Source organism: Myiozetetes cayanensis, unplaced genomic scaffold (genome assembly GCF_022539395.1).
Source record: "Myiozetetes cayanensis isolate MyiCay16 unplaced genomic scaffold, myiCay2020 scf28, whole genome shotgun sequence".
Classification (NCBI taxonomy): domain Eukaryota; kingdom Metazoa; phylum Chordata; class Aves; order Passeriformes; family Tyrannidae; genus Myiozetetes; species Myiozetetes cayanensis.
Genome location: NW_026087499.1, coordinates 4,793,761 through 4,816,235, shown reverse-complemented (window position 1 = coordinate 4,816,235; position 22,475 = coordinate 4,793,761). Strand labels below are relative to the sequence as shown.

General features: G+C 45.9%; 2 protein-coding genes across 2 annotated transcripts; both read right to left on the bottom strand.

Annotated features, from left to right (window-relative positions):
* Nucleotides 1-13,395: 13,395 nt before the first annotated feature.
* Nucleotides 13,396-16,620, bottom strand: CFAP107 (cilia and flagella associated protein 107). The gene is given in 9 exon segments (XM_050322728.1): nucleotides 13,396-13,457; nucleotides 13,460-13,617; nucleotides 13,619-13,679; nucleotides 14,281-14,361; nucleotides 14,364-14,442; nucleotides 15,125-15,139; nucleotides 15,322-15,354; nucleotides 16,148-16,323; nucleotides 16,596-16,620. Coding segments are annotated over 9 exon segments (690 nt in total).
* On the bottom strand, nucleotides 16,610-20,720 carry LOC126643880 (arylacetamide deacetylase-like 4). The gene is made up of 4 exons (XM_050322617.1): nucleotides 20,556-20,720; nucleotides 18,578-18,794; nucleotides 18,351-18,414; nucleotides 16,610-17,684 (listed from the first exon to the last, which is right to left on the bottom strand). The coding sequence occupies exons 1-4, from the start codon at nucleotides 20,718-20,720 to the stop codon at nucleotides 16,910-16,912; spliced, it is 1,221 nt and encodes a 406-aa protein (XP_050178574.1). The 3' UTR covers nucleotides 16,610-16,909.
* Between the last annotated feature and the right edge of the window lie 1,755 nt (nucleotides 20,721-22,475).

Sequence of the window (22,475 nt, the reverse complement as noted above, 5' to 3'; positions counted from 1 at the left end):
TATTGCTTTTATATCTTATATTAAATTCCAAGAGTATTGTACAGTGAACTATATCAGTGTTCTAGAAACAACATAATAAAGGAAAGAAAGTACCAAGAAGCAAAAGAGATGTTCTGGGATGGAGAACAGACTTTGTGACAGTCTAGGGTTCCTTCATCCCTATTAATTATACATGTGGAGCAACTTGTTAATGCATTTCTAAAGACATGTTGACACAGGCCCAGCCCTCTCTCCTGGCCACAGGCTTTTGAATTAATTTAACCCTGGGATCAGAGGAACTGGACAACGTCGCTGGAGGCATTTCTATAACAACCAAAGCAGAGCAGTAGGAGCACAACAGATTTCCTGGGTCCAAGAGAGAGAGAGGCAGTAATGGAACACCTGCATGGGGAGCTCGTTATGAATAATTTCTGTTGAAGGCCCTGGCGTTACATTTCAGGCTGATTGTCCGTGGAATATGACCAGGTATTATTCTCCATGTTATTTCTCTACCCCCTGTGCCCTCCACCACCTCCAAAAATAGTGATAAAAATACTTAATTTTACTGAGAAACTCCTTGAGTCCTTCAGGAGTTACATTTATATGGTAAAACATAACTGTTCATCTTTAACAGCCAACAGAAATGGAAGCCAACATTTAATTATAGTTCAACCCATTGCCTAATATATGCTACAGTGTTCAAATCTTACATCATATTTTTCAGCAAATTTGACAATCTGTGTGCTTTAAAGGCACAAACTCCTCACAAAAACCCTCTAATTGCTGTTAATTTCCACAGTGGTGGAGGTGCAGGGTCTGACCTGCAGGTCTGCCCTGGGAAGTGACTGCAGATGGAGTTTTGGGAGGTTTTCTTATCACAGAATCCCAGAACGGTTTGGGTTGGAAGGGACCTTAAAGATCAGCTCGTTCCACCCCTGCCATGGGCAGGGACACCTCCCACCAGCCCAGGTTGCTCCAAGCCCCGTCCAACCTGGCCTTGGACACTTCCAGGGGTGGGGCAATGGGATGGTTTCCTCCCTGTGCCATCTCAGAACCTCAAACCACACCTGTGATCTTCCCAAAAGAATGGAGAACAGCCTGGAACTTCCAGGGACCGACCTGGGGCAATTTCTTCAGTCTGTAGGTAAATAAGGTAATAAACCCCACCCACCTCAATGTGATATGAAGCTATTCCAGGAGATGCAATCCTTAGCCCACAAGATTTTTATTTTCCCTTTTTCAGAGTCACTTAGAAAATTAAGACTTTCCAGATAAAAACTTGGAGTGGGTTTAAATTAAACAAAAAGCCTTGCTGGACGAGACATCCCCCCTGAGTGTCAGAACTATGGCATTAATCTGATTATTTTGCATTGCTGATTCATTCATAGGAAAGTCCCCTCCAAAGCATAAACCACTGAGAGTGTCTCAGAGCAATTTATAAAATCAATTCTTAAAGCAACAAAATTATTAAATCAGGCACTTTTGAAAGGAACAACAGATTCTGAGTGTGCAGCTTGAGGTATCCTGAGGAACATGACCTTAATATGAGCACCTGCTGCCTGGAAAATGCTAAAAATCCGAGCCATCCAAATAACGTTTTTGAAAAAGCAGAAAAGGGTGGAAATGTATTTTTAAAACCTGAATAACCCATCAAGTCAGGCTGTGGGCACTGGGAGAAATGTCTTTCTCGTGGTGTTGGAAATCAGTAGTGGCCACACTCTGCAGAATGAGGGACGAGGGGAGCAGCTCGTTCAGAGATTTCAGGTGAACTGGAAAAAAAAAAAGGCAACACTTTTCCCAGCCAACATGACTTTTAAAGAGATGCCCACACCAGAGACAGCAGCTCTGCAGCCTCCCCCTTCACATAGAGGCTGTACTGGACTTTAAGGAGTTAAAGTTTTCTTCCTCTTGCCTTTTTTTTTTCCCTTTCTCTCTCCCTGACTGGCTCCAGCCCTGGCTCACATCTGAAGGGCACAGCACACTGAGTGATGTTCACATGATACCAATGACAGCAGCATGATAAGCCTATTTCTGACAGTGTGGCAAATTACTATTATGAAATCCCAGGACATTTGATTGCAGAGTGACTTTGAGAGGGGATCACACACAGCAAGGTTATGAAGGGCTCAGTGTTTACTGCAGTAATGCTGACTTACTGGAAAAGAATATCAAGAGCTCTTTAAATAAAAAAAAGCTTGGGAGATTCCCAATTCAGAAAACATTTGGCTGAGTATATCCAACCAAGCATTATGCTTCTCTGAAATGAAAGGGGAAAAATAATCAGCAGAAATCCTTGGGCTTTTTTCTCCCCCCCCCCTATTTGATGACTCAGTGAAATGTGTTTGTTAGAGATTCACTCAGAAGGGATCAGGAACTTGAGGATGTCCTTCCCCCCGGCATCACTCACTGCAGGAGGTCACAGGGGCTCTGTCTCCCTGTTCCAGCCTAAGCTCAGGATCTCCTCACCCTGTGCAGTGCCCAAGTTCAAAGGAGAACAAGACTCAAATCAAAAAATCAGCAGAAATGGGACGAGAAACAGGCAGTTCATGGCCTCAGACAACGTGGAATTTACCAATAAACATATCTGCAAAACACAGAACAGCAGTGACCCACCTGCTGAATTATCCCAGGGGGGTGTTGCAACATGGAGATAACTAGTCACTGCTCCAAACACTTTACTTTTAAATTTACTTAATCAAATTTATCAGTCAGCAAAATCAAAGAGAGGCATAAAGGGCTCAGGTTTACAGCAGGGTTTTTATCACACCTGTGGGCAGCCAAGTATTTTCATGGTGAAATAAGTTCTTATTCCACTATCTACTAAATAAATAGCATGATTGCCTTGTTTTTTCTAGACTTTGCTGATAAAGTTTTTAGTTAGGATAACTCAGGTAAAGGTCTAATTGGTTTTCTTGCTTTTATTAATTATTATACCAGCAGCTGCCTTTGCTCAGGCAAACACTGTTGCCCTGGCAGGTAAAATTAGATGTGTGGCAAATTCAGATTTCTCTCTTTCTCTTTTTCCCTCCTTCCCTCATCCCTGACTGAGAATTACTTCAATGCTGGCTGAAATACATCTGCTCTCTGTGAGTGGGGATACAAAATGTAAAAGCCCCTGAAGTTTAGGCAGAACCCTCTTGGCTTGTGTGAGGTCTTTGAACAGCAAAGGAGTAAAATTTGTCTCCAAAAGCCCCCAAACACCTGTAATTTCCTCATTTTAGCACATTTTAAGTCAATCTATAGCTCAATATACCAAAGCTCCTTTTCCTAATCATCTCAATTTTCTTGGCCAAGTAGAACATTCCCATATTTATTTTGGGATACACACACACACAACACAATCTCGTTTGTCTGCTGACTGGAAGGTTAATATTCCAGTCTCCTTTGATTACTTTTCCCAGATAAATTAGGGGATTGCTCCCTGAGTTTAATAAGTGGGGGCTTGCAGGTTTTCCTGTATTCTGCCTCCTCTGGGACATGAGTATATTTAGCTGGCACAAGAAGGTGGCCAGAGCCTGTCAGGGGTTGAAGCTGAGTGTCCAAATGTCTCTGGGTAAATGTGCAGCATCCACAGCTGCCTTTTTTGAAGGTTTGTTGTTTTTTTAAGGCACGTGCTCTTGGAATTTATCTCCTGGGTGGCACCTTGTGCTGTGGAGAGGCCAGGTGTTCAAATAACCTCTGCAAACATGGGTTTTGCACTCTGCTGCAAGGCCTGGAGGGGATTGTCTCTGAAATCAAACCCCTGGTGGAAAAAAGTGCTTTTCAGTGAGCGAGGGGTTATCTGTAAAAGGGGAAGAAATGACAACTGGGGGTCTTTTCTCTATTCCAACAGACTTGGGTAAATGAGACTTCTACTTCACTGGGGCCAGGATGTCACCTATCAGTTTGTGGAGAGAGAAGTGCTGATGCTGAAGTGGTTAATGCCACACTCCTGGGAGGGTGAGCACTATTCCTATTTCCAGGGCTCAGACATACCAGGGCTGTGAGAGCTCTTAACGAGCTGGGGGGCGAAGAGACTCTCTAATTGCAGCTGCCCAGCACGTGGCAAACTGCCACAGACAAAGCCAACCAAAAAAAAAAAAAAAAACCCACCCAAAACCTCATGACTTCATGCAACGATTCAACAAACACTGGAGTTTTCCACCATCTTTTGCCATTTGTTTCTTACTCTAAAATTCCACATTTTCCCCCCATTAAGTTCTGCAACGTTTGCTTCACAGAGGATGTGCTACACTAATAATGCTCACCCTCCCTGGAACTTGGGGTTTAGTGACTTGCTTGATTTCAGGAATTTCAGGAACATAAAGTCAATTAAAATCTGTGAGACTGCAACTCAAATAACGTGCTGGGAAAGCACATGGCATATTCTCAGCCACCAAAGTGGCTGAGCTCTGTGCTCTACAGCAGGGAATTGATCCCTTGGCTCAACAAGTGAAGACTTGCAGAGTCTTTTTTTGTAAAAAATTTATTGCTTGCTACATAAAAGTCACTTTTGTTCCTGATCCTGAGCTTGGCACCTTTTGCTAAAACCTCTTGTGGTTCTTTAGGGGAAGTTGTGAGCGGAGAAGAGAGCACAGGGAGCACCCAGCTTTCACCAGGGGCTCTCCCTCTGAAACCAAAGGTGGTGTTACCCAGAGAGCTGCCCCCAAACCCCATCACGGCAGTGTTTGGTGTCGAGGTTGAGACTGGCAAATTGGACAGGGTGGGGTTTAATCTACATAGAAAAATCTATTAACAAAGTGGGGCAATGGGGGAGGATGCCCCCCAAAACTCTGCAGCACCAGTGGACAAATGGATGCAAGAGAAAGGGGACTTCCTGGGAATCATTACGGTCTCAAAATGGAATTGTTTTTATCCCCCAGAGTTCCAGTTCTAAGAGCTGTGTAGTAACAGCCTGACCATAAGTCTTTCACAGCCAGTTGGAAATCTTTCCACTGTTTTCAATTTACTTTGGACCATATTGTGGGCAATTCATCTCATGCTGTAGAATTCCTAATTTTCCCCTGGAAATATAGTCTGGGGCCCTGCTGTGTTATATATATTACGATGCCATTTCCAGCAGAGACTGAAGACAATGACAAATGCTGCTCTCACAGGAAATCTTTGCTCAGGTATTTCAGCTTAGTCATACAGTGGCTGATCCTCCAGTAAATCTGAATATCAATATTTATCTCGTACAGGCAATCTGCAGCACTCCTGACACGGGAATTCTGAAGGACACGTGAAAATAAGGAAATAACCTCTGCAGAATTCTAAAAGAAAAAAAAAAGACAATAATTATCAACAGTGGGTCTCCTTAAAATAGGCCTGGAAGGTTTGCTGTGACTCAATGGTGTTTTAAGGAAAGGAAAATGTTATTTTAACGGCGGAGCTGCCAAATTGCACCGTTTGGATTCCACGGCAGCAGCGGCTGTGAAACCCATGATTTAAAAGCTGCTATTTCTCGCTGTCTGAAGCTAAACACACTTTCTTATTCTAACAAATCTGAATAAAATTAGAGCACTCTGCATAAATTCCCCCTGCCTCTGCGCCTGCTGTCTTAGCTCGAGGCAGAAGCAGATGCCTGTGATTTCCAAGGCTGTCAAACCAGCCCCAAAAGCCAAAGTTACGTTCACCTTAAAAACCCACAAAATTTATTCCAGCTTGGTAACAAGCTGGTCCATTATTTTGCGGTTTTGGTGCCAGTGTTCAGTTTTTAAAAGGCCATCTGAAACCTCACAGGCGTTTTTGACATTTTCCCATTAACAGGGGGTGATATTTGGAGGGTTGAGAGTGCTTTGTTTGTGTTCAGATTTAAACTTTTAACACCTCAGATCCGTCACCGGTTCATTGGAAGATGCTATTTTGATTTTCCTCATTAGCAGCTCTGAGAAAAAAGAAAAAAAAAGAAAAAAAAAAAAAAAAAAAAAGCACATTGCTCATTTCATATTAATTGGAACATATTTTTTTCCCCGTAGCAGTTTTGCTGATTATAAATTTCAATGCCACAGAGGTGGCTTTGCAAACAGTGCCTATAAATAGAAAATAAGCATTTTCTGTGGCATGTCCAGCCAGAGAAAAGGCTCATTAATCAGGGTACAGGTACAGCCCAGGCTGACTCTGCTCATGGAAACACAGGCTGACAGAGCTGTCTGAACGATCAGCCACTACAGTTCTGTCTCTGCATAGGGAGAAAGTTTAGTCAAGTGTTTAAAATATGGAAATTAGAGTGAAAATGCGTCGTTTCCTCGGCTCTCCTGCGGGCACACCACCTCCCTGGCGTTTAATCACTGACAAAGGGCCTCCTTCCACCTGAAAATTGGGAGCCACATCTCTTGGATGCAGCAGTTACGCCGTGTGGAGCGGGGAAGGTGAACGTGTGTAAACCACAGGGATTCGTGTGGCAACTGAACTGTTCCTGTTAAAACCCTGCAGGTCATTTTGGGCTGGTTGCACCAAAACTTTGTCTTCCGTGGTCCCTGTAGGGAGGGCATTGACTACAGCCAGAAAAAAACAATTATCCATGAGGGAGAGTGAGCCCTCGGTCAGCCAGGTACCAGTTAACAAGTACCTTGTGCTGGTTTGGATCACACCAAGCACAGTTTACCTCCGACCCTGCTTTGGCCTCGTTTCTGCTCCTTCAGAAATAAGAAAAGTGACTATGGCACCTTCCATCCCTGGGGATTTCAAAGCCTTGGGAAAGCTGCGTCCTCTGAGCAGAGATGTTTGAAGGAATGTGTAGAAATGTGAGGAAGAGGGGGGGACTCTTTTTCCCTGACATCCCCCTCTGGGTCATCGGGGACCACCCCGGGATCTTTGCAGACCCTGCCCTGCCCACCGGGCAGAGCTCGGGAGGCAGCTCCCCATCAGCACTGGCGGATTCCAGAGATTCCCAAGGACCGCGGTGCAGTTTCCAGGAGCACTAAACCAGATCCAATCCTGCCACCTGCTGCTCCCTCCACGCCTACAGCCCTTCTGGTCAGCTGTGGGCTTGAGCCTTGGGCTGCTGCAGCCCGGCTGAGATGTTACTGAGCTTGTGGTTACCGGCTGGGATTGTCGTGTTCGAGCCTGAAAAAAACACCTGAGAGGCGCAATTACTTGCTTTGCTTTGAATATTTATATAAACAGCAGGGATGCAGACTGTCCCTGCAGCATGGAGTGATAAATGTGGTGAGGAGCATCCACACCTGCTTTACAAGAACAAACACTCAGATTGTGCTGAGTACATATTTCAAAGGAAAATTACTGATAACACGAAGTATCAGGAATGTTGAAGGAGACTGGGCTGGTCAGTGAGAGCAATGAGATAACCAAAGGTGCTTTCAAAGCTCAAGTGTTCGAGGGAACAGGGGGAAAGTGCAGGTTTTGCCTGTACAAACCAGTGGGGGTTGAGAGCATCCCTCCAGATATCTCCAAGTGAGGAGTTTAAATTAGAAAGCTGACTCTGTGGGCAGTTATCAGCAACCAGCATGTGCAGAGCCGTGGCTTCTGTATCACTGTAGGAATTCAAGATTGCTTTGGCTTTAATTTTAAATATTTTAAAAGGTTTTCTCTTTATGGGCTGCCAGGCTGAGACACCCAAGCAGCTTAGGCAGTGTCTGGCCTCTCAGGCTCTTCTCCATGAGCACTTTCCTGGCAGGTTTGAGTGTTCCCCACCTAGAGGTGAACTAGGAGGAAAGGGCTCTAAGCTTCCAAGAGCTGATATAAAGGATGTCCTGGTTGCCACAGCAGAATGTGGTTGTTGGGAACTTCAGGGGGCAGCAGCACGTTCCTCCACGGATCCTTAACTACCTCTCAGGCCAACCACTGTCAAGGACAAGGGCTACCATCAGGTCAACGATCACTTTATTTATAGTGCTAACTAAATTTAGTGTTAAATCTGCTGTGAAAATTTACAGCTTGTGATATTTACCTGCCAGGAGCCCAGACCCTCCTGACCAAATACCCAGTTCCTTAAATTAGACACAAAATACGTCGTGGGACAGCAGCCTAAATTACATATTTACAGCACTGAAGCAGGTAAGTACATATTTACACAGCCAGCCCTGGGTTCTTATTTTAAAGAAGTGGACTGGCTTGTGCAGTGTATTTTTTAGGCACTCAGAGGTTTGGGAGCTCAGTGCCAGGGGCTCTCTGAGCACTCTGTGTTTACAGGGAGGCTCCTTAGGGGTTGTTGCAATTGAAAGAATAAAATTATATGACAACAAAGAGCAACTGCCTCTAAAATGTCTGTGCCTTGAGATTTTCTCCTTCTTAGCAAACGTTAAAGCTCCCAAACAACTGGTAGAGTATTTATGCATTTATGTAACAATTTCCTTATGGGTCATTGTTGAATAGAACTTGGGTCCTTCTGTACCCAGAGAAAATGTTCCCATCACTGTAAATACAAATTAAGTGCTTTATACACTGTCAGGGCAGTTCTCCTCTACACCAGCAAGCTTAGGAGTTAACCCCACAGTTACATACAGAAAAACAGAATTCCATTCTCCAGCACTTCTACAATATCCCAAACTTATGCATTTGTGAAGCAATTCCCACAAGTAGCCTTTGGAGCTTGTGTAGCTTTTAAATCATAAGAAAACAAGGAAAAGGGAAAGAACCGAGGGAATGACTTGATCAGAGTCAGCTCACAGCACAAAGCAGGTTCAGGATGTGCTGCTGCATTTTTGTTGCTTACAGCTGCTCTCGGAGATAAGTGGCCCCTTTGAAATGTGAAGTATAAATTAGTAAGGTGTTTCTGCAAAGGATGTGCCACATTTTGTGAGGTTTGTGTAGTCTGTGATTAAGCAGAGCCTTACCCTGCTTACTGGTTAACTTGGTCTGAGTGGAATCAGTGGAGGTGGCTCTCGGTGCCCCTGTCCAGAGCTGGGTGACACAGCTCCTGTTGCAGCAATTTGCTTTGTTTGATGAAAATCCTGATGGGAGCTGCAATTCCTGCTGATGGGTAATGATATTCCTGTGAGGAAACACCCCCCCTGTCGAGAATAGAGGGACCAAATATGAATTCCTTTGAGAAGCCAGTAAATTGATTTTTTTCCTGAAGTGTGACAACCCCATATGACACTGAGATGATCATCACAGGTGTGTTGCAAGTGAGATCTGCTTGGATTTACAGAGAAAAAAAGGAGCATCAATGGCATGGCTTTAAGGTGATGCCTTTTAAGAGCTGACCAGCTCAGAGCAACAAAGAGTACAAAGATTTAAAGAAGGAAAAGCCTCTTTACTAATGGCAATTTGATGTTTCATCACTAATGTGAAAAATAAATGTTAAATACACACCAAGCTTTGTGAGGAATGTGTGCACTGCCAGCAGAGAAAGCTTTTTCACATTCTTATGGAAGAAGGATGGGTCAGAATCCCAGTCCCAGGAGTTAAACAGGCTTAAAGATGCTGTTCCAAGGAATCAGAGCAGTGGGATGTGCAGATTTGGAGGACAGGACTTGGCAGCCATTGTGGCCCCATTAGGCAGTGCTCAAACTCAGACCAATGAGGTTGTTTTATCACTTAACTGGCCTGGGCAGCTCTCTATAAGCACCTTCCAAGGAATATTTTGAACTCCAAAAGAGGCCTCCTGACCGTGGGAACAACTTCTTGCCAACAGCCCCTTTCCCTCCTCCCCGACACGCTGCCATTTGATCTCTGTGACCACCCTCACTCCACAACTGGCCCCCTCAGCCCCCAATTCTTGCAGCACTTGCCAGCCAGAATCAGTGTCCCTGTCGCAGTCCCAGCCCTGGCTGAGCCTCTCAGTCCGAGGAATCTGTCATCTCATTCCCACAGCTCATCCAGGCTGACACGAGTCCCCCCTCCAGGGTAAGAAATACGCTGCCCTCGAGGCGTGTGCATCAGTTCTAACCACTGTTCAGCTTCTCCTCAGCGTCACAAAAACTTCAAACACAAGGCTGGTTTCACGGCATCGAGGCTGTCTGGAATGTTTTCATCACGGGGAGTTGTATCAGAACATCTATTTGCTCCGTGACAAATTGAAGAGCCTCTTGCTTTTCAGTCACAAGTGACCACAAGGCCCCGAGATTAAAAAAAAAAAATTCTAAAAAAAAAAAAAAAGCTTGGGAAAATCTGGCACATCCGGAAAAATGTCATCCTTTGCATATTTTAATGATTCCCAGGAGCCTCAAAGTGCTTGGGATTAGTCCTTACAACATCAGAGGGCAGCAGAACAAACACTACCTATTTACTTGTCTGATACAAACACACTTAAATGCCAAACTTGATCCATATTCCAAAGGCCTCCAAGTTCAAGAGGTTTTATCTCCAGGTCTATATGTCAAGTTGATCTCTTTTCCTTATAAGGTTATGTTATTTTCACCATTAATATCCCCTCTTCCTGAAAAGTGGACATTTTACAGTGTAACCCAGCTTTTCTGTTGCACATTTCCATGACTTGGCTGCATTTTCTACTTACTAGTCAATGGATTTCTGACTTATTGCAGATTTGCAACTATGGCATTTTGGATTTTCTCACCTCTTTTCCAAGAGCTGTGAGCATCTTAATTCTTTCCAAGACAGCTGTGAGCATCTTAATTCCTTCAGGTTTTACATATTCTTGAAGCACAGACAAAATAACCTCTGTTTCAGTGGGTTTTATCATCAGTAAAAGCCCTTGTAATTTCTGAAGATTGGAGTGAGCTGGGCAGTGTTATGGTAGAAACAGCAAGGGGATGGTTTTTTAATTTTTATTTTTATTATTATTAGTATCATTATCATCATTGTTATTATTATACTTTATTAGATTTATTTTAATAACAAATAAAAACAAACTATTATTTATTATTATTGTTGTTGTTATTATTATTATACTGTAACTGATTAAACAGCACCATTTGCCTCAGCATGAATTAGTGTCTCTAAACTGGGGCTGCAGGAATCCTCCAGTTTTATCTGCCATTCCTACTTCTGCCAAATGACTTGGGGACAACTCTGTCTGTGCTCCCTGTGGGCAGCAAACCAGGTGTGCAGGATCAGAACCTGGAGTGTGAGCCACTCAGGGTGGTCAGGAAGGAAATCTAAATGAGATATTCTTGGTGCAGCCACGTGCTTGCAGCACTGCTTCAACTTCATGGGGTTTTGGGGGGGGTTGTCTGGAATAATTTAGGTCACCTGAGTTTTGCAGGGGGGAAAAAAAAAAGGGGGAAACCTTGATTACCAGTGCTATTCTGTCTGCAGTGTTGTCTTGGGGAATATTTGAGATCAAGATACGTTCGGGATTTGTCACTGGCTGGTTGGTGTTTGGGTTCCACCACCACTGAGCTCAGGCCGAGAGCTGGAGAAGCCTGGGCTGGTCCTGCCCTGAGCTCAGCTGGAGTCACCACAAAGCTGGGGACGTGTGAGGCAGGTTTACATGGCCCAGGTGAGAACAGCTCATCAGTTAAACAGCTCCAAGGGGATATTTTGCTCCCAGGTGTCACTAATCCCACCTGACAGCTCGGGGGGAGCTGTGCATTTTCCTGTCTAAGGAGCTCCCCTACCAGAATTCATTTCATCTCGTTACCTTGGGCTCCTTTGGGTGTTGTGGTTGTATATTTAATTGTAAATGGCTCAATAAAAACAGATCAGACCCGTGCTTGGGGAGCCCTGCCCAGGCAGCTTTCGGATTTAGAATTAATGTTTTCATACAAATTTCATAGGTGGTTCTTGTGCCTCTCAGTAATTCCCTGTACATCAAGCCAGTTATTTTTTTCCATATATGAGCTTTGCTTTTAGAAGCATAGTAGATGATAACCATAAATATTTCATTGGTTATAAATATTTAACAATTATGAATGATTGATGAGCAGATTTTTAAGCAAACTGATCAGAGTTGTATGAAATTAGGGATACCTTTGTATTATTTTCTAAGCTGTATTCTAGACATTATCTGGGCTCTGCTGTGCTATAAAGGTGCCTGATTGGTATTGTAATTAAAAATATTAGCAGATGGGAACAAACAGAGAAATACACTTTTAATAGATTGGCAATAAAATTAATATGGAGGACTTCCTTGTGGGTACAAGAATTTCTATATCCACCAGTTTTCATTCCGTTGTAATCCATCCTTTATGGATTATTTTAGAGGTGTTTTTTTCCAGGAGAACGCCTTTAATAGCACAGCACTAATAGCTGGCTGTGATTCAGTGACTTTCACCTATTTTGCTTTCAATTTTTTCTAATTGCCTTTGATCTCCCCGGGGCTTTGAAGCCAAAAAAAAAAATAAAATAAAATAAAATAAAATATAACGCTTATCTAATCATCGGGGCTCTTGCATCTCTGAAAGGTTTCATTAACAACGCTGCTCTCTGGCTCATGCCCCCAGCTGAGGGGCTCATCCCTGTCCCGCAGACGTTTTTAGGTGTCTCACGGATGAATCCTTTGTCAGTAGGTGCCACTGTTGCTCTGCACACACGTCTGAGTCGCCAGTGCCCTTCAGCTGCAAACCCAACCTTGGGAAAGCAAACCTAAATCACGGTGACTAAAATGTTGCAGAGGTAAAACTCCATCCAGACCACGGCCAGGGGCTTGTCCGTGCCAAGACTAAGGTATATCCTTTATCTTCTTCCTAAAAATAACTCTAATATTGCTAATCTTGAGCAAAAAAAAATATGATGAATTGCACTGAAGTAATTCCAGATATAGTGAATCTAAGCAATTAACTCGCTGCAGGTTTATTGTTGAGCCCCAGACCAAGAGCTTTGCAGATCTCTGCTCTGGACCAAACGTGATTTCAAGGCAGAAATTGCACTTTAGGGCAATAAGAATTTGGGCCTCTGGCAGCGCTTTTTCCAGAGGTCGTTTGGGTACTTCCTAAACCGAGTGAGGTCTCAGGGTGGCATTTACAGGCCACCCAGAGCTATTCCCTCCATGTTTACAGTTTGGCAATTCAAGGTCAGCTAATGGAGTTTACTTTGCAGCTTATCTACCCTTAAGTGCTGTTCTGTATGTAAAGCCAAGGGCAATCAAGGTCTGCCTGCTTCCTGCACTGGGAGGAACCTTGCTTCACCTTGGCCTTGGATATGCAGCTATTTCGTATGTTTGCTTTATTCTTGGATGTTTCAGGCATATTATGGAATAACACAAGGTTCTTTTCTGCTCTTTTTTTTTTTTAAAAAAAAAAGCACAGCAAGCTGTGTAAAAATGACAAAACAAAGGGCAAAGCAATTAAGAGGTTTATGTCCTTTCAGGTTCAATCACAGTTGTTGGGGTTTATTTCTTACTGCAACTATTCATTGACTACAAACCAAAAGATTAAAAAAAAATCTGTTTCCTGTGGTTTAATATCTTCTGAAATATTCCTGGCCACCTGCAGGTCAGGATGTAATCCAGCAACTTGTTCTAACTAGTAAAAAGCTCTGTGCCTATATAACCTAATTCTCATCCCTTCTGCATGGCACAGCTCACACAACAGTCTATATTAAGCAGTGCTTAAGATCACCCTAAGCAGTTTACACAGCGTTGTCCCTGGTTGTTCTGTCTCTCAGCAGTTGGCCAAAGCCTCACAGATATTCTGACCCCCTTTACAGGCCAGGATTCTGTAAGATTTTGGGGAAGATGTCCCTGGCTGGAAGGGAGAGCAGGAGTTCTTAGCTGGTTGTCTCAGCTGACAAGAGGCAAAAGCAGAAATTGTTGGGCTTTCACAGGAATTGGTCCAGACCCTGATCTGGACTCAGCTTCTTTCTTGTGCAGTTTCTCATCAGGTGCTCGAGAAGCCCAGAGCTGGTGGGTGGTTCTGAGACACGATGAGATGTTAGAAGTTATGGAATTCAATTTTTGGTCCTGGTGTTTCCACTCTACAGTTGTCATAGGGGGTGTTTGTACTGTTTTGACAGCAGAGTAAGGGCAAAACAGATCTTTTTGTTGCCAGGGCATGTGTGTCTTCCTCTGGCTGGAAAATCACTGCTAGATACCAACAGGAACTGCAGTAATGACATCAATCAGGAGTCCTGACTCAGCATAGCCTCTCTGGTAGATATTAAAATTAGCACAGCTTTACATTTCACTTCAATTCAGAAACATCACAATACTCCATGAATTCTGCTGCTCCTTGTATCCCACAGCTCTCCTTGCCTTCAGCTGGTATTGAAAAGGGGAGAGAAATCTGCCCATTGACACTCTCCTTCACTGCTTCCTGTGGTGATTAAGTATTGTATGGACAACATTTCCACTTTATCAATGCAAAAAATAAGCTCCTGACTGGGTAAGAAAGTAGCCAAAAGTCACCACAAGATCCATTTTCGGAATTAAAGCAGAAGGAGGTTCCTGGCTCTAAATCCATATATTGACCACTGCACCATGTTCCATCTGACTGAATTAATAACTCCAAAAACTACTGAGAATGGGGAAATCTGATTTCTGAGGAATCCAGGCCAACTTGCATCCGCTCCAGCTCTGAAGGGGAGGCAGCACAGGTTGTAACTGTGTTTATTGCAGTTATTGTCATACTCCAATACTAAATTTTGGCTTCTTTGTTCCTTGTGATGGGTGAAGAAATGCTGCAGTGCCAGGCTGTGAAATGAGATGCACATGATGAAATCAAGCTGCTTGTGCACAGCATTCAGGTGGCTCAGGATGCTTTTGAGTCTGACTGTGCTGCCAGTGATATCACACAATTGTCAGCCCTTGTATTACTTTTACTTATCATTTAATCCCTGAAAATAAGGGCATTTGCATTTCAAGCAAAGTAAATTTCCAGTTAACTTAGGCAACTGCATCTGCATGCCATGAGATCTGATTAGTCTGATTTCCACACACGCATCATGGATTTGCAGACACATTTAAGAAGGCTGAAAACGAAAAGCTGATTGTCTTGTGCTGCTTAAGTGTTTTGTGGTGCAGCAGCATTGCATATCCTACCTTCCAGCTGTCTGTCTGGAGAGAGTGATAATATTTGGGGTTGCTGAGGCACCTTGGTGGAAAGGGATGTTCCAGTAGATGACACTTGTTGGAAAAACACTGTGAAGGATCTGGGCCTCACTGGAGTGCAGGTTTTCTGTATAAATTGGAGGTGTGCTGATTCAAATAATCCTATTTTACCACCAAGCTCCTGTTAGAGCTCAAGGAGGGCCCTGAAGACACAATACCCAGTCCCAGCTGGTAGTAACACACTGGTCACCCTCCAAGGCAGAGAGTGGGGAACATCCACAGGGTACCAAGCAGTGGGTGCTGTTTGTGTGCCTTGGAAGGCATTCCCTCTGGAATCCAACCCACAGGGGAGCTCTGCAGCCTGGGAATGGCCAGGGAGCTGCAGTGCCTTCCATTACACACACAGTTGTTTAAGGATATATAAAATAGGATTTAAGTATTAGTCACAGATCATCCCTGCCTGGAATGTTGGCACACACAGCCCCACACTGGAATTTTCTTGTCCTTACCTCAAATTCCTCCATCGTGGCTCTCCTCAGTGTCTGGGTTGGGAGTGGATAAAGACTCTCCTGTATCAGCTGCTGCTGAGTTTCACAGTGTTTTTTACAGCCATGAGAAATACACAAAATTCAGTATAGCCAAGGCAGCCCAGTCATCACAGCAGCTCTGTCCCAGTGCTTTCTTCCTCTGTGCATCTAAAAAGCACTTTTTTGGGAAGAAGTCTGAGGTTATGTACTTTGTCTAAGTTGTTAAAGTCAGCTGGTATAACCAGCTAGTGTAAAATTCCGGATTGGTTCCTTAGTACAAGACATGTAAAATATTGCTAATTATAATTATTTATATAATTATAATTAAAATTATTTATAATTGTTAACTACAAATAAATATATAAGTTTAAATTCTGTACAGTCCTTGAAAAATTAGCCGTGGCTTGGTGTTAAATACTTTTACCTGCCACACCAGCATCTGAAAAGAATGAATTAACTTGGTTTTGCCCCTTTGGTCCTATTTCTGCTGCAGCAGCCAGGCTCTGCAGTACAGTCTGGCATCCTGCTCCAGGAAAAAAACCACAAACCTAAGGGAAGTAATTTTAGCAGAGTCAGGAGGATTTGCCTGAACAGCTCCAATATTGAACCTAACTGGCATGTTTTGACAAAGTTAAATGTCTAATGACAGAATTTTGCTGAGCTCTTAGGCAGGGCATGAAAACTATGGAACAGCTCTGCCAAAAAAGATACTCTTGTTTCTAGAAGCAAATGAAACCAATATCCAAGTTATTAAAGACCCTCTGATACAAGCTACAAGAAGTTCTGACCCCTCTGTTCCTGCTCCCACCTTCCTGATCTTCCCCTTTTTCTTTCCCAATCCTGTCCTCTTCTCCAGCCAGTTTCCAATGAGAACTGTAGTAGAGTATTTGGGTTCAACCTTCCACCAATCCCATCCATCTTTTTGTGATGCAAACATATTTCTTTGCCTCACCAGCACTACCATCCCTGGCTGTTGGAACCACCCTTCACGTTATGTGGTGAAACATTACCCAGTGCTAAAACTGGGACAGAAAGGGGCTCCAGATCTGCCTGTGGGCTGAGAAAAGTGGGTGATGTGTGGAGCTGCCATGGAACCATTTGTTTGTTATCCCCACAGTGACAGTGACCACGTTTTAGGCTGCATTGTATTTATTGTTGACCAAAAAAGTGCCTTCTAACCCACTAAAGTCAGCTGAGGTGGGTTGTTCTGGTCTAACAGAGCTCAGAACTCCTCTGCACCAACACACCACACACACCTGCTAACACACAGTTTCTCTTCATACACGCACATTTTATTTTAAACAGCTGGTACAGCCCAGGATGTCCATTCAAAGTGCCATTCTCCTTTACTGACAGAGCTAAAGATAAGGGCTTGCAGCATGGTACAGGCTTGTATAAGGTTTGCATATTCCATGTTCCAACTAACAGCTGGAATGAGGTTCTGATGAGCTTTGTTTATCATTCTTAATGGCTGCCCTTGACTGACTACCCATCACCTGATATTAAATACCCTAAAAAGATATTTTCCTAGGTCGAGGCGTGAACAGACTCGTGGAATCTAAGATGTTAACTATAAGCTTTTCAGGAAGTTAACAACGCTGTCCAGTCCCCTCTTCCCGGATGGAAATGAGAAACCACAGTAATCATAGAGGCTTATGATCCCATGGAACCCATCCTCGAGGTGGTACCAGGTCACCCGAACGCCGTTGTCCTCCAGCCTCTTCTTGTACAACAAGCCGTCGTCCCGCAGCACGTCGTACTCGCAGGTCAGGATGAAAGACTCTGGCAGCTGCTGAACAACAGAGTCTTCAGCCAGCAGAGGGCACAGGTTGGGCTCACAGAATCTCTTCACCGTCTCGTAAACTTCAGCTATGAAATCGGTGGGCCTCAGTGGTCTCACACCTCTGACCTTGAATTTCTCGGGGATGTTGTCCGGACTCACCCACTTGGTGTACTTCAGCCTCATGTCTGGAGGAATGTGAGAGCCCTCCAAGACCTCTTGCATGTGCAGTGCGTCCCCATTGAGGTACAGCAAAGCAAAGAAAGCAGCACGTTCTCGGAATAACAAGGGGACTCCTCGGTTTTGATGGTAAGAGGGTAAATTGAAGTCCAGGGCCTGAAGGCCTGGGTAGAGCAGGATCTGAGCACGCAGTTTGGGGAAGTCTGACCTGCCTACAAGGGTCTGGCTCACAGCAGCTGCCAGGTTGCCCCCAGCACTGTCCCCACAGACCGTGACACGGGCAGGGTCCACGCCGTAGTGCTCCAGGTGGTGCAGGAAGTGCTGGGTGGCGTTCAGACAGTCGTCGTACGCAGCGGGGTATTTGTGTTCAGGGGCCAGGCGGTACCTGGGACACACAGAGGGACAAGTGTAAGAGATGGGAATGTTGTTAGTAGCAATCAGGAAATGGTGTCATATCGCTGTCCTTCAGCCCTATCATTTTGGGGTGCTCTTGTTCCACATCACCTCCTAAGCAGGCACTCCTCAGTTTGTGACTGCACATAAGCTGTAAATTGTGTGTTCAGTCTCAAGGACTCACTGAAGTAGGATTGCCTCTGATTAAGGGAATTGTGCAAGGTCTTACTCACACTCAAAACTTCCCCTGTACTCTCGACAAGATAATTTAATCATTTTGTGCCTCTGCCTCCTGTCTTAAAGTGGGAGGAACACATGTGATTATTCTCTCCTTTCCTATAGATCCCAATTGCCTGGAGGATCTTATTTCACGTTCACATGTTCAGCACAAGGAAGACTTCTTTCATCCAAGTTTTTGATTGGCTTTTATATATTTCCTTAGTGTGCCAAATATTCCCATGTGTATCTTTCCTGAGCATCCCTGGGCACGAGCAGTGAAAGGGCTGTGAAATCTCCATTATCTCTCTTTACGGACTTCACTGACTTCTACAGAAATTTCACTGACAAAAAAAGAGCACCTCCAAAACCAGTGCAGCTCTGCTGTGGCACCACAGCAACAATAATCCCCCAACAACAGAACTGGGTAGGGTTCACTTACTGCACAGACACAACCACCGAGTCACTCTCCCTGGAGAGGTAGCGACACACCTTTTCATAGGTATCTGGAAAAGAAATACTGCCATTAGTGCTTTGCTACTGCCCTCATCTTTGAGACAGCCTCGGGAATGCTCATTCCAGAAAGGCTTCCGACTTCCTCCCAAAATCACATGCTTATTTCAGCTTTGTGAAAAGACTTTGCTGCAATTCCTCCAGCAAGGATCTTACCAAGGCTTCCAAATACCCAGCCTCCTCCATGAAAAAAGAGGATGCCTCTCCTTCGCCCATCAGAGGTAGATTTAGGCTGATAAACCCTCACAGGAACTTCATTAAACTGCAGATCCTGGATGAAGAGCTTTGGATCCAGCCCCAGTTTCCGTCCCTGTCGCACATATCGGCCAAAGGTGATTTGGCTGCAAAGCCCAGTCTTCTCCAAAATCCTTCCCTGTTAAAGGTGAAAAAGATTAAGGCATTTTTAAAAGTCTTGAGCTAGGCAAGGTATAAAAACTCTGCATCATACATCAAACGGTATTTGAGGGAAATTATACAGAGCTCTGATTCGGAAAAAACCCCAAATTTTTCCAAGTTCTCGCATCCTACAGTCTGTAAAAAAATTTACTTGTACAACTCAACTCCAATGTCACTGTAATGTCACATCAGAAATTCTGTAAAGGTCAACCAAACTGGTTGCCTTGCAGTATGTATTTTAACTGTCAGTATTGTCCTGCACACCTTTGTGCTCGTTCTTGTTTCATTTATACTTGGCAACAGCGATGAACTGTCATATGTAGAACCAGTTTGTCACTGCAGAAGCTGATATTCAAGAATTAGACCACAAAACTCAGTGAATTTGCAAATCCAAAGTGCTGAGCTGTGTTGTGCAAGTCAGTTATTGCTTTTTATTTGCACAACAGATCTACTGAATGAAATGAAACTGGCTTGCTTTCCCAATGCTCTTGCAATGCTCTTGCAAGCTAGAATATAAATCTGATGTAATAAGTGAACAAACAAGAAGCTGGCGATCAAACACATAAACTGTTACACTGTTCACTGGCTAAACAAGATCCCTATTTTTAATGCCCAATGAGTCTCTCTTTATCCACTCCCTTGTCACCTGCTTGTGGATCAAGAGAGACTCATTGGGCATTAAAAACAGTGGAGGTTCAGGAGAGCTGGGCAGCTTTGTCAGTACATTTGAAGAGGATGTAAATGGTTTAAGAACCTGTGTGGAGGAAAACAAAGTCTGTGTGATAGCAGAGGTGAGGCTGTGGCAAAAGGAGTGATGGAGGAAACTGAAGATTTTAAGAAATTCAAAGACAGAGTGAGTGCCAGCGCCAGAGCTGAGGAGGGCTCTAAGGCCGTTTATGCAATGCTGCCAAAGGGAGTCCAGGGATTAAGTAAAGCAGCCCTAACCGGATTGTGTGCCATAAATGTCAGAGCCGTGGCAGGAGCAGCTGAAGGGCTGCGGCTTTCCTTGGGCAAGGTGATCTCGCCTAAAGGTGCGGGCAGTTCCAAGGCAAACCCCTACCCAGCCCTCAAATCGGGGCTTGCAATGGCAACCACCGCTACCACCGCCCGGCGCGCTCCCGAACGGCGTCTGCCCGCGACATGAGCAGCGTCGCGACCGGGGATGCCCGGGGCAGCATCCTCGAGTGGGGATGCTCGGGGCAGAACCCCACCGGGGTGGCTGGGGCAGCATCCTGGAGTGGGGATGCTCGGGGCAGAACCCCACCGGGGTGGCCGGGGCAGCATCCTCGAGTGGGGATGCCCGGGGCAGAACCCCACCGGGGTGGCTGGGGCAGCATCCTCGAGTGGGGATGCTCGGGGCAGAACCCCACCGGGGTGGCCGGGGCAGCATCCTCGAGTGGGGATGCGCGGGGAGAACCCGCTGGGAGGTGCGTGGGGCAGAACCCGCCGGGGGGTTGCCCAGGGCAGGCAGAACCCGCCCGGGGGTGCTCTGGGCAGAACCCAACGCGGGGTGGCCGGGGCAGAACTCGGCCGGGGAGATGCTCCCCGCAGCACCACCCCGCGATGCGGCGCCCGCAGCATCCCACGGAGCGGGCGGGGGACACGCCGGTCCCGATCCAGGCTCTCCACGTTCAGCGCAGCCGTTGCACCCCCTCCAACTCCCCACCCACCCACCTACCCATCCCCTCGGGGGTGCCCCCCAAACCGCTGCCCCCGCTCCCTGCGAACCGCGACTCACCAGGGCGGCGGTGCCCAGCAGGACGGTGAGCACCAGGCGCAGCTTGGCCGGCTGGTTCACCCCGGGCGGGATGTCGTAGCTGGGCAGGCCGAGCAGCACGGCGGCCGCCGCCAGCGCCGCCAGGGGCAGGAGCAGCAGCAGCAGCAGCGCGGGCAGCAGCGCCATGGCCCGGCCGCCGCCCCGCGGGGCTCCCCCGGCTGCGCCGCCCGCCCCGCTCGGCAGAGCCGCGGCCCCGTCACGGGCCGAGTGCGGGCGCTCCGCAAAGCCGCCGCAGGGGTCATGGCGCGGCCGCGGCCGGGGGGGAGCCGCGCGGAACGGCCGGAGGCGCCGGCCGGGTAATCTCGGTTCAGGGAGGGCCCGGCGTGACCAGCGCGCGGTGCCCGCGATCGGAACGGCCCCGCAGCCCTGCGAGGCTCGGGGGGCACCGCGGGGACACTGCGGGGACACTGCGGGGACACCCCCACACACACACCGTGCCCCGAGCCGCAGCTCCGGCCGAGGGATGCTGAGGGAAGGGGCGGCCTTGCCCGGGGAAGGAAGGAAGGAAGGAAGGAAGGGCTGCTCCTGGCGCGGGGAAATATAAAGGGAAGGCAGCGCGTGGAAAGTTCTGATTTCCTCGGTCTTGTGGGATTTCCCCCCCCCCCCCCTTTAGGACGAGGAGCGATGGCCTTAAACCAAAACGCAAGAAGTTTCGCCTCCACGGGAGGAAGAACTTCTGCACGTTGAGGGTGGCAGAGCAGTGGAACAGCTGCCCAGGGAGGGTGTGGAGTCTCCCCCTCTGGAGACATTCCAGACCCACCTGGCCGCGTTCCTGTGTCACCTGCTCCAGGTGACCCTGCCTTGGCAGGGGGCTTGGACTGGATAATCTCCAGAAGGCCCTTCCAACCCTAACCATTCTGTGATTTTCACGTCCTCATTATGCTGTTATGAGTGTGCTCCCTGCTGTTCTTCCGTGCTTTCATCAGCAGGGTGTAATGAAGCATCATGTCAAGGAATACACTGCCTTGTCGAGCCGTGGAGAAAGCACAGATTCACAAGTTCAAGCACACAATCACAGCAGAGACTCTAGAAAACAATAATACTGGGGAAAACCATCTGGAAGAACATGAAAACGTTTTGGTTCGTGTTTTGTCTCTCCTTGAGCTGAACCTTTCAGTACACACAGATCAGGAGCCCAGGTCACTCATCGTTTCTGTCTTTCTAAAACACACTGTCAGCTTTTCATCTCAACAGTATTCCCTGCTCTAAGTGGGCGTAGTGGAGACATCCCAGCATTAAATAGGGGTTTGTAGGGCTACAATTATTTCAAAGTCAGGGTAGTCCTTACTTGCCTCCACCAAGGTGTCCCCAATCAACTATGGCCTCACACTGCTACTCTTGCAGCCATGGAATATATTAATCTCCTCACTGAGACCTTGATCTCTGCCTGTTTATCCACAGTTTGCCTCTAACTCTTCCCCTCCAGCTCACTATCTACTTAGCTTTGTACTTCTTAGTTAAATGAAGTCATGCTTCGGAGCTTATCAAATGGACATCACAAAGATCCTGATCCACTGTAATTTACAGGGTTTAATCCATATAATTCCACATGGGTTATTTAAATGGAAGTATAATAATTTGGGAATTAAAGACAATGAGTCAATCAGATGCCAATTTCAAAGAAAACAACAGCAAATGGAAGGTATTCAACCCTTAAAGACTGAACTGTCAGGAGTCTTATGAGGAAAAGACCAGTGGTAATTTGCAGTTCATGGATATCATAATTAGTCTTTTACACATCAAAGAGTGCCACATTTTTGCTGACAACCACTACCTGAGGTTTGGGAGCCTAAACAGAGACTTTAATGGGAGAAACATAAAGAGGAAGAGTTGTTTTTCCAGGCCTTTTATGAATGCAACAGTCCAACACCCTTTTTCCAG

What these genes read in the sequence shown, in the direction of transcription:
- LOC126643880 (XM_050322617.1), bottom strand. Translation starts at nt 20,720, where the DNA reads ATGGCGCTGCTGCCCGCGCTGCTGCTGCTGCTGCTCCTGCCCCTGGCG. An exon ending in CTGGGTATTTGGAAGCCTTG is followed by an intron (nt 18,415 to 18,577) that starts GTAAGATCCTTG and finishes TTTCTTTTCCAG; the next exon opens with ATACCTATGAAAAGGTGTGT. An exon ending in TCGGTGGTTGTGTCTGTGCA is followed by an intron (nt 17,685 to 18,350) that starts GTAAGTGAACCC and finishes TGTGTGTCCCAG; the next exon opens with GTACCGCCTGGCCCCTGAAC.